This window comes from Myotis brandtii, unplaced genomic scaffold (assembly GCF_000412655.1).
Source record: "Myotis brandtii unplaced genomic scaffold, ASM41265v1 scaffold316, whole genome shotgun sequence".
In the NCBI taxonomy this organism is placed as follows: domain Eukaryota; kingdom Metazoa; phylum Chordata; class Mammalia; order Chiroptera; family Vespertilionidae; genus Myotis; species Myotis brandtii.
In genome coordinates, this window is record NW_005362116.1 from 1058902 (window position 1) to 1071276 (window position 12375).

The following is a 12375-nucleotide window of genomic DNA, read 5'->3' on the forward strand; positions in this document are numbered from 1 at the left end:
TTAACTGCAATTTGAAAACTCATTTTGAAATGTGTCAATAAAACAAGTGAGAAATTACAGTCTTCTGATTTGAACTAAGGTGAATTGTCCTTTTTTGGTTTGGTCATCTTTAAACTTAATTAAAGAACTGAAAGAAAATTCATAGAAAGATAGAAATGTGAAATAGAAGTGACAAAGATGAACAATAAAATCAATAGACACCGAGAAGCAAATTATAACAAAAATTTTCAGATCATTTAAACTCATTAATTAGCAGAAAGAGTAATTTTATTCACTCATTTAGTAAGAAATATTGACTAGAAATAATGAACAACACATGTTTTGATAATGCAATTAAATGAAAAGGAGTGAATATGAGCATATTGGGAAAAGATTTAAGCTACTTACTTATATGACCCAGACCAAAGATCACATGAAATTCATAAGTCACTATAGTGAGGCAAACAGGTTCATGGGTGTTGTCAACTCAGTGATGTTGATTCAAGATTAGTAATTGACAAGAAAAGTTAAAATACTCTAAAATCTTATGGCTCCAGTATAAAAGAAACTTGATAGAGCTTTTGTCTGAATTTGACAATCCTAAGGACTTACCTGGTAGCATCTGTAATGAGTTGTGAAGCTGGAAGATATTTCCCTAACTATCTATATCAGCTGTGGGCAAACTACGGCCCGCGGGTCGGATCTGGCCCGTTTGAAATGAATAAAACTAAAAAAAAAAAAAGACCGTACCCTTTTATGTAATGATGTTTACTTTGAATTTATATTAGTTCACACAAACACTCCATCCATGCTTTTGTTCCGGCCCTCCGGTCCAGTTTAAGAACCCATTGTGGCCCTCGAGTCAAAAAGTTTGCCCACCCCTGATCTATATATATAAAACCCTAATATGCAAATAGACCGAATGACAGAACAACTGAACAACCGGTTGCTATGACGTGCGCTGACCACCAGGGGGTGCACTCAGAACATGGCAGGCATCGGCCATGGTGGGATGGTGGAGCAGGTGAGTGGGACGCCAGACCAAGGTAGGGCGTTGGTCACTGTCATCAGAGCGAGCCTCTGGTGGTTACTGGAAATTCTTTGCTCCTGTGTGCCGTAGTCCCACCCGGTGCTTGCACCTGCTGCCAGTGCCGGAGCCATCACTCGCATCCCTGCCAGCATCTGGCTCAGGCCCTGATCGCTCGGCGCCATCAGCTGGTGCAAGCAGCGGCTGCTGTCCTGATTGCCCCTGAGGGCTTCTCCACCTCCCCCTGATTCTGAGAGGCGATTAAGGCAGCAGCTACCACTTGCACCCACTGACAGTGCTGGCCCCGCTCGCACCCGCTGCTGGTGCTAGCCCCAATTGCTCTGCGCTGTCAGTGGGTGCGAGTGGGGCTGGAGCCATCAGCACGTGGGAGCAGTGGCGGAAGCAGCGGCGGGAGTGGGGCTGCTGGCAGACAGGGGACCGGGGGCTGCAGCAGGAGGGGCCAGGTGGGGGCTTGGAGGATGGGCAGAGACCCGCCCCTGTGCCCACCACAGCCTCACAGCCCATAGTTCCTTTCAAGGTGCAGGAATTTGTGCACTGGGCCCCTAGTCAATAATAAAAGCAAGTTTTGATCAACCACAATACAGGAAAGATAAATTATCTTTCATTCTCTTTATATAAAATATGTAGCCAAAAAATGCAAGAAAAAAATATGGTAGAGGTATATCAGGCAGATGATAAAAATTCCTGTGATTTTTACAATTTTATGGTATTTGTAATACTTTTACATTTGTAATTTGTGGCAATTTCTTTCCTCATTCTAAGTCAGTAGTTTTCAACCATGTGCTGCCAAGAATTTTTAAAACAAGCGATACCTGACTATTTAGTTAGGGGCACTGACCTCTTTTTTCTTAGATTATCAAATTAAAAAATCACAACAGCCAGCACAACCATAGCCATCAGGTGTGAATGCTCTGTCTTGAACCATAAATATATAGGTCATATAATAGAGCTGCATCTTATTGGTCATGTCACATAACAAGGTTGCATCTGATTGGTTAATTCTTGGTACCAGAAATTCTTATATACAAATGTAGACACCTGTTTTTTAAAAAAATATATTTTATTGATTTTTTACAGAGAGAAAGGGAGAGGGATAGAGAGTTAGAAACATCGATGAGAGAGAAACATCGATCAGCTGCCTCCTGCACACTCCCTACTGGGGATGTGTCCACAATCAAATCGGACATGCCCTTGACCGGAATCGAACCTGAGACCCTTCAGTCCGCAGGCCAACGCTCTATCTACTGAGCCAAACCGGTTAGGGCGACACCTGATTTTTTAAAAAGTCACTTTGGAGCAAAAGGGGTAGGTAGCTCATTATTATTTATTCATTTTGTTTAGTAAATAAATCAACATTATACCTGTTTGTTTGTTTTTTTGTCAGACTAGTACAGGGTTTTCTGCACTAATAGCTTCCCAAAGCACAGCTTTCTAAAGCTGGCGAGGGGTCAAGAAAGGAGGCAGCTTGCACGATTCTGAGGACCAGAGGGTTGGTTTTCCACTTGGATTCTTTGAGTCCAAGCATCTGCTGAAATTTATTTATAGGTTTACAGAAAGGGTCTTGGTTATTCTACAGCAGAAGCCCAGTGTCCTGGCTTTGGTCCAGCTTTTGAAAGCTGAAATGTTTGACTCTTTTTGTTTTATTTTAAGACTATGCTCTACTGGTGGAATCAAATGAGGAAACAGTGAGTTGTGAGCACAATGCTTTTTTTTTTTTTGAATATAGATGGCTTGGTCAGAAGTCTGAAAATCTTTCCCAGAATCTCTTCTTGTGCTGTGAATCTGTTTCTGACACCATCTCACCGACAGACTGTCAGTTCTGGGGGCTTCCTCTTGAACAAACCCAGATACAGACTCTGAGCCCCTTCAGGGCAAGAACCTTCAGGGCAAGTCCTAGAAGCAGCAGGGTGCCTAGTACTTAGTTGGTGCCCAGTAAATATTTCTGGAGTGAATGAGTGAATGGTGAATGAATGAAGGACCATCTAAGTCAGGGGTGGGCAAACTTTTTGACTCGAGGGCCACAATGGGTTCTTAAACTGGACCGGAGGGCCGGAACAAAAGCATGGATGGAATGTTTGTGTGAACTAATATAAATTCAAAGTAAACATCATTAAATAAAAGGGTACTGGACCGGAGGGCCGGAACAAAAGCATGGATGGAATGTTTGTGTGAACTAATATAAATTCAAAGTAAACATCATTACATAAAAGGGTACGGTCTTTTTTTTTATTCATTTCAAACGGGCCGGATCCGGCCCGTGGGCCGTAGTTTGCCCACGGCTGATCTAAGTCAACAGCATTTTCAAGATGGAGAAGGAGGCCTCTCGATCAAATAAGTTTGCATGGTATTTATTTAAGGGATAGTAAGGAAGACTCTGTTAAACGAAGTTTACTTAAAAAATAAATGTGTTTTGAGAGTAAACCAGTTCACATGTTGATATAGAATAAAGTGCTTTGCAGCTCTAGGTGCATTTCTCCAAACGGGAAACATTTAAATACATGTCAAGGTAATTGAGGTGTTTGGTAGAAGTCAGTAGAGGCCCATAATTTAGCCCATGGGACTTATAAGACAGAGAGTCTGGCCTCTAAACCCAGTTCTGACATGTATAGGCTTGTGGTCTTGCCTAAATTACCTAAACTCTCTGAATTTTCTCATTCCTATAATGGGAATAATAATAATGACTTCATAGGGTGGTTGGGAAGACTGAATTAGATAATGCTTGGGACAGAGTAAGTGCTGAATAAAAACTTCTCCCCATCCCCCCTCCTCCCTCTTTTCTTCCCTGCTGAATGCCCTGGGCATTGGTGTTTTCTCCTGCTCACTTCTGCAGTTGGTCTTCCCCGGAAGCAACTTAGAGTCTGGGCAATTTTCTGGAGGACACTGTTCAGCCCTACCTGACAATAACATTTTTGCATAACCTTTGGATAGTCAAAGAGGAAACACATAAAGATTTATATCCCTACATTTTACACACGGGTCTGGCACTTACAATTTTGCTCATTTAATGAGTGGCCATTCCTTTCCCACACCCTCATGCCCCCAGGTTGGGTTTCACCAGCATTTCAAGCCCTCTGGGATTGCTCTGTGCTCCTTGCTCTCCTTGGAATGCAAGCCTACTTTTATTTTCCTCTTCAGAGATTTTACTAGGTGAGACATTGACATTGAAGACAGTTTCCTAAGGGCTTGGGCCTTGAAGGTGACTGACTTTTTAAAATCTATTCGTGACTTAGAAAAGCCGAGCAAAACTCACCCTAATGGAGAGCCCACACGCTCTCAAGCGGCCCTTTCTCCTGGCTCCTCCATGACAGTCCAAGGTCAAGCTCATTCGTGGTGGTGGCTTGATTTTGCTCATTTTGTACATTATTTATGTAACATGCGGGTTGTGAGGGAGTGTGGATGTAGATGACTCATAGGCACAAGCAGTTGGAAACAGATTGCAGAACCCAGCTCCTTTACCGGGGTGTCCCCCACCCTCCACCCCCCAAGTTACTTCATATGCTACTTCTTGCATGCCCTGCAGTGCTACTCAGGATACATGCAGTCCTTGCCCCCCCTCCCCCCTGCCAAACCCCCATGGAGCAGGAGGCACATGACCCTTTAGAGACTCAACCTGCAACAGATTCTGGGGACACACCCACCTCTCAAGATGGAATTCTCATGAAAAAAATCTAAACCATAAAAAAGCATAAGGAATTCTGAGAAAGTTATGATGACTACTTCAGTGCCTATTTTTTGAAATATCAAGTTCTTAAAAAAAGTTTCTTATTTTTGTGCTGTTGCCCCTGCTTTTCTCGGCTGTGCCTGGCACCTGCCTGTTGGGAAGCCCGATGCCTGGTAGCATGCTGTTTGCTCATGGCTAAACTGCAAAGGAACCTCTTCGCAACTTTTTAAAAGTTTTGTCTCACCTGGAAGACCTGCTTTCAGGTGACATTCAACATTGTCTGGTGCCCTGGGGAGAACACAGACTGTGGACTTAGACAACCTTGGTCAGGTGACCTGTTTGCTCTGTGTATCAGTTATCTATTGTGAAGGTAATGCCCTGGAACAAAACCCATCAAAACCTCCGTGGCATACAAAGCATTTATTGCTCATGCTTCAGGGGTGGTCAGCTGAGCAGCTCTGTTGATCTTAAGGAAGCTTATTCAACACTTGCTGACCACTGATCCAGGATGGCCTAGGCTGGGGTCATGGGGTGTCTTGACCTTGTGCCACATAGCTCCCATCCTCCAGCAGGCTGGTCTGGGCATACTCCCTTGGCATGGCAGATCAAGAGTGAGAATAGGCCCAGTCACACAAGTACTTTTAAAGCCTTGGGTAGTGCATCATATTTGCTAACATCTCATTGGCCAAAGAAAGTCAAATGGCTGAACCCAGAGTTGGAGTCAGCGGTTCTCAACCTGTGGGTCGCGAACAATGAAAATACATCCTGCATATCAGATATTTACATTACAATTCATAACAGTAGCAAAATTATAGTTATGAAGTAGCAACGAAAATAATTTTATGGTTGGGGGTCACCACAACATAAGGAACTGTATTAAAGGGTCGCGGCATTCGGAAGGTTGAGAACCCCTGGAGATGGACATACATATTTACATGGCAAAAGGCTTAGAAATAGGAAGAAGTGAAGAATTGGGTCATTTTTATAATGCACTACACTGAGTGACCATGGGAAAATTAACTGACCTCTCTGAGCCCAGTTTTCCCTTTCTTTTGAAATAGAGCTTATGACCCCTAGCCATGAAGCTTGTGTGAGGATCAAATGAGAGAACTGGGTTGAATAGGTGTGATTAATGGCTATTTAAGCTGACAAAGGTGCTATGAAACTTGAAACTGATATTAACCAGTTTTCCAGGCTAAGGAGGGTAAATACACATTCCTGTGGCTAGTTTCTCCATTAGCAGATTAGCTATTGCATTAGCCAGGGTTCTTTAGAGAAATAGAATCAATAGGATGTATCTCTCTCTCTCTCTCTCTCTCTCTCTCTCTATATATATATATATATGGATACAGACACAGATATATATGTCTGTATCCATATCCATATGCATATCCATATCCATATCCATATGCATATCCATATCCATATCTATCTATACAGAGATATTTATTTTAAGGAATTGATTTTAGAGGCTTGGTGGGCCCAAAATCTGATGGGGAGGCTGGTGGGCTGGAGACTCAGGAGAGAGTTGCAGCTCAAGTTCAAAGGCAGTCAGTTGGCAGAAGTCCATCTTGCTCAGGGGAGTCTTGGTTCTTTTAAGGTCTTCAGCCATTTGGATGAGGTCCACCCACATTATGGAGGGCAATCTGCTTTACTCAGAGTTCACCCATTTAAATGTTAATCTCATCCAAAAACACTCTCAAAGAAACATTCCGAATAATGTTTGCCCAAATATCTGGGCACCATGACCTAGCCAAGTTGACATACAAAATTAATCGTCACAGGTACTAAAGATGTGGGTCTCTAATTAATTGTGCATTTAACATATTCAACGAGTATTTAACGACTATTTACTATGTGCCTGGAACTATATTTATCCACTGGAATATAGCAGTAATAAACAAGTAGCCCTGCCTTGAAAGGACTTTTTGCATGCATTATTTCATTCAATCCCCACAAAAACCTGATAGGCAAGCATTTTTGTACCTGTTGTACAGAGAGGAAGATGAGGTTTGCAGAGATCAAGTGAGCTGTTCATATAGTAAATGCAGGGCCTAAATCGAGTTCTGCCTGATGCCAAGCCCAGGCTGCTGATGGCTTCACGTTTCACTCATGCCTTGTACCGTGGCTTCTCCCAGACAGGAGCGTGGAGGAGGAGCAGGACAGAGTGAGCCTGAGGTCAGCCTAGAAGGTGACATCAGGGGAAATTTGGGAGAGCTCTGCTGCTCTCTGAGACACACATGCCCACTTTCCCCTGCTGGCTGGTGTGTGCGGCCAGTTTCTGAGCCTCTGGGATATAAGCGCAACAGGCCACCAGCGTTATCCTGGAGTCTGCATGTCTATCCTGCAAGTCCATCTCAGCACCGTCATCTTTTAAAGGGACAAATGAGTGTGTATGTAGGTAGAGAGAGGGAAGATTTGAGCCCTTTGCAGGAAAGCCACCTCTCATCCACTCTGCTCAGGGGCATGCTCTGGGTGTGTACAGACATATACATGTAATATTTTCAGATTTTATCTGCTTCCAAACTGCTCACAGCATGGAGTGCAGATGGAGCTCTATGTTAGTGGGTGTGACGAAGCAAGCTCCCCACAGAAAGATTGTACTATGCATGTTTAAAACAAGCTATCTGCTAAGGCAGTGGTTCTCAACCTTCCTAATGCCGCAACTCTTTAATACAGTTCCTCATGTTGTGGTGACCCCCAACCATAAAATTATTTTCGTTGCTACTTCATAACTGTAATTTTGCTACTGTTATGAATCATAATGTAAATATCTGATATGCAGGATGTATTTTCATTGTTATAAATTGAACATAATTAAAGCATAGTGATTAATCACAAAAACAATATGTAATTATATATATGTTTTCCGATGGTCTTAGATGACCCCTGTGAAAGGGTCTTTCGACCCCCAAAGGGGTCGCGACCCACAGGTTGAGAACCGCTGTGCTAAGGGCTTTCTCTCCCAAGCAGTTAGCTCTGGGCCACAGGTGGCTATGCACCCATGAACCCTTAGCCTGGTGTATGCTAGCCAAAAGCCTGACCTGGCCCACAGATGAAGACCCTGTGGAAGTGGGGGGAAAGGGGGCGCTTTATACAAGTGGTTTTTAGACAGATGGAAGGTTTATTTTATTTATGTAAGAAGCAGTCTTTCTTGAGTAGAGATGTAGGTTCTTTTGTAAACCTGTGCTAGAAAAATCTTTGTTGCCGCCACTGCTGCGTTTCTAAATGCCCCATTATTTCCATGATAATTGCTCATCCAAGTGTTGAGCTGCATCTGGGCCATTTATTGCTTATACAGAGGCTCTGCTCAGTGCAAGTTCACCCCCCGTTCTGATGATGCCACCCGAAGGGTCTTGAGCCAGGTGGAAACTGGAACAGTGGTTTAGAGAACGGACAGGTGGATGTTCACAGCATGGGGCAGCGGGGAGATTGAACAGAGCCAGCTCAGAGCAGCAGTTTTCAAGGTGGGCCCGTGGATGGTCCAGCTTCATGGAACCATCGAGCTTTGTATTTTGGCTCGTTAGAGTCCACCACTGAGAGAACCCTCTTTCGTGGCCCGTAACTCAGGGACCTAAAGAGAGGAGAGGCCGGCCTCCTGGATATGTTTTAGCCTGAAGCATTCTGAGTGTAACAAGGAAAACACCGGCGTGGGTCACGTGTTTCCTGTGCAACTGTAATCAAGGTGAATTTCTTACGCTGGCTGTTTATCAGTGATAAGCAAGTAAAACCTGGCTTCTCCAGCAGGAAGCAGGTTACGTGAGCTCGCTGCTCTGTAGGATGAGATTTTTCCCAAGAAAGAACAAGGAGGTTGGAACTAGTTATGTGCCGAGAAGGAAGGAAGTATGGGTATGGGTGTTCACCTTGGGTATGGGTGAGTGTAGGCACGGTGCCAATTTTGTTCATCTCTGCACAGCCAGCGCACTGCACTGAAAGGCACACAATAAATTACATGTTCATTAGATGGATGAATGACCATATTTAGACCAGCCAGAATGGAGGCAGCCTCCACCAAAATAGTCCTTACCAACTGTCCACGATACAGTGTGTGACTCAAGTTCCTGAGGACAACTACCTCAGGGAACCAGGAGGGTCACAGAACTTCTTGGCTTTTGTCACTGGTCCCTCCACGCTGCCAGTCATAGAAAATTGAAGTACAAGTTTCCTTCTCTGGCTTGTCCATCTGCATCCTTGGAACTCTGCCTTCCCCTGTGGGTAGCCCGTTGTTTCTCATCTCTGCTTTTGCATGCGTGTTGTCACCTCTGCCTGGAAAGTCTCCCCCACCCACCTGGTGGCCTCTCATGTGGCCTCCAGTCCCAGGTCCCCTGCTTCTATCTGGTCCTCGGGTGGAGGGGGCCCTCAGGCTCCAGAGCCAGCCTGCTTGGATTCCCACGCTGGGGCGACTTGTGACTTTGGCAAGTTGCCCAAGTCACCTAATAATTCTGGACCTCCATTTTTCATCTGGAAAACAGAAAATTGTACACCAATCAGAGGATTGTTATAAAATTAAATTACTGAGCACACATAAAGTCACAGAACAGAGCCAGGACACAGCACTATGTACCCGCAGCCACCATCTCTCCATGGTTCCTTCTCTTCTGTACCCTTGTTTTCTCCTTTGTCACCCCACACCACTTTGTTCTGTCTCTTTCCAACTTAGTGTCTTGGCTGGCCCACTTCCTTATTCAAGAGCTCTCAGGGGCTCCTCAGTACCCACCTAAATGCATTCAAAACCCCTTAGCAGAATTCAAGGCTTTCCATTTTTCTAGGCCAATCAATTTTGACAGCATTATTTCCCCTATACTTCCTGAGCCACCTCATCTTCCTGCCTAAGCAAGTTCTGGGCCCTCTCACTTCTTGTTCTGGCAGACCTGTCCTTCTGTCCTTCCCCCACCTCCACGCCTGTCCTTCTGTCCTCCCCCGACCTCTGCCTGCCCAGACTTCTGTGCATGGGGGTGGGGTGGGGAGCAGTAGCCTGTAGGCCAGGCTGGCCTTCCTTGATCTGCAGGCTTCACATACTCTTGGCTTGGTTCTGGAGGTCAGACTGCACTGGCTTTCAGAAAGGCAGTGCATCCTTGGATCGTATTCCATATTTCACTTGTAGGAAAGTGAAACCCATCAGCTTTCAAGCTTATAAAAGGTTAATGCTCCCTCATCGCCCTAAGTGTCCTGATTTGCCTGACTCCTTGTGACGCTGGTTTCATTACATGGAATTTGGTTACTGCAAGGGCCAGCAGGGGTCATCTTGAGGGATTTTCATTTAGAAAATATGAAGGAGACTGCTTATGCTATAGAGGGCGGGTCACTGAATCTTATTGTCCCTGAATACGTATAGCTTTTAAAGTCACCATTTAACGATTCAGATGTAGCAGAAAATGCTTATCACACAATGTTAGCTGAAAGAAAACAGAAAGCAAAGTCACATTAACAATATGATTATAACTATGTGTGAATCTCATGGGTTAGGACAAGAAGAGGCTGTGGGTGAGTGACAATGGCTTGGTTTGTTGGGGATGTGGGATTAGAGACAACTTTTTTTTTCTTTTTACGATTGTTTTGTTAATGTTTCTACTATCACGCAAAATTAAAATATCATTTGGGATATAATATTAATAACTAGTGCCCCGGTGCATGGATTCGTGCACATTGAAAGGCAATTAATTAGAAGGTGGCCAGTGGGGCAGGACTGGGTGAGACGGGCTGGACACACCCTGGAGCCAACCTCCCTCAGTCTCTCCCCGACATCCCCCTGAGGGGTCCTGGATTGTGAGATGGCCGTTCTTGAGTGACACACCCCGGAATCGGGCTCCCTCCTCTCTGGTTCCAGGGTGCATCACCCGAGAACCACTGCTGCCAAGTCACTGCAGCTCAGCAGCTCCTGAGTTGAGCGTCTGCCTCCTGGTGGTCAGTGTGCATCATACCTACCGGCTGGTTGCACAGTTGGATGGTTGCTTACCCTTTTATATATATGTAGATATAATAATCAATGCATGACCAATTTGAGCCCCAGAGCTCTGCATCATCTCATTTAATCCTCCCAGTACATCTGTGAGGCGGGATGTGTAATCCCTGGTGAATGGGGTGAGGGAGTAAAGGAGTCCTCAAGTGTCACAGCCTCTGAGGGGACAGACAAGCAGTCTGCACCAGGCCCCTCTCACTTTCAACCTGTCTTCTCAACCACTGCTTCTTTCTTAGTAAAGCTAAACCAAACAACTTTTCGTGAATCAGTAATAAAGCTTATTATAGAACGAGCAGAGAATACCGAAAAGGACAAAACACTAAGATAAAAAATAGCCTGCCGTGTGAACTCCCGGAAACCCATATGACCTTTTGGACGTAGCTTCCAGGGCCAGTAACTCCTCTCAGGGCTGTGGTTCTCCTGCGAATCCCTCACTAGGAACGTGTAGGATGTTTTTCTTATCTGGGAAGTGGAGAGGAAGGAGAAATACTTTGTTCTTAAGCCTTAGTCTTGAGACTAGAGCTTAGAAAATCATAAAACTACTGGTGGGTGGCAGAATTTCCTCTCTCGACACCTAAGATAAGAATGACTGAGGAATTGCAGTTTCGGATGGAATGAGCTAACTCCACCAGCAGAATTAGGCAGCGTCAAGGGCAACATTATGCTCGCGTGGCTGTTCTAGCTCTCGTACTTCCATGGTCTAGGGAGTAGATATCTTCCAGGAACGCTTGAAAATCATTTTAACTAGAAATTGAGCTTTAAACAACGTATGCATATCTGGCATGAAGAATGGAGACCACTTCACCCTAAAAACTCTGTAAAATTATAAAGCAATTAGGTAGTACTCAGAGACTCATGGTTTCCCTATATTATTGCTGCCATCAGGAGATAATCAGACTTTACTAATATTTTCATTTGATTAAAATAGTTAATATCTTCCATACAGTTTAGGTTTATTTTTAAAAAATTAAAACAACTGCAATCTTCACTGGGCATTTAGTTCTGTCATACTGACAAATTTATGATGAGTTTGTGTGATGAGAATGCTACTGAGCCAGTAGTTATCTTTTATTCATTCATTTATTCATTTATCTAATTCATCTCGTAAATATTTATTGAAAAATGACCATTGGAAAATCCCTCCTTGTGCATTCGTTATAAAATTATAGTCAAGGACACTGCCCGTTTTGTATATTAATGTCTATGTATGAAATCCATGTGAAAAGTTTCTTTTAGAATTAAGTTCCAGAAAAACACCTTAGCTCACTTGAGTTATACTGAGCTTTCTCCTGTCTGATAATAGCCATTTATTGTTGTGTTTCCCATTTTTCTCTGGCTGCCAGAAAGTTCAGAGATGCCTTTGATCTTAATCACAAGCATCATATCAACTTCACGATTGGTATATTCAGCCCCTTCTCCTTTTTATGGCCCCTATTTTCTGCTGTATTAACCTTTGTATGTATCCATTTGATACCCCACCTCAATTCTTTTAAAAAAATGGTGAGGGGGGTATAAATTCAAGGCACAATACTAGATATCCTCCTCAAATGCCTATCAGTTGGTACTAGAAAAAGGTGATAGTTGCACAACATTGTGGATGAAGTTGAAGCATCCATCTTATATAAAAACTGCTGTTTGAAATTTTAACCCTGCTATTTCTGGCTTCTGTAAATGCTTGATGGCTTAAATAATAAGGAAAATAAGACTACTCCCATTATTTCAGAGAGG

The 12375-nt window shown here is 43.8% G+C and overlaps 1 protein-coding gene across 1 annotated transcript in view; it reads left to right on the forward strand.

The window, feature by feature from the left end:
* Positions 1 to 991: 991 nt before the first annotated feature.
* The window catches only part of LOC102261892 (voltage-dependent calcium channel subunit alpha-2/delta-3-like), a gene marked incomplete at its 3' end in the record, with an annotated part of 535527 nt that continues 524143 nt past the window's right edge, over positions 992 to 12375 (forward strand). Inside the window, exon 1 of the mRNA XM_005870310.2 lies at positions 992 to 1003. Within this exon, the coding sequence (XP_005870372.2) occupies positions 992 to 1003 (12 nt within the window). The remainder of the gene's footprint in view (positions 1004 to 12375) is intronic.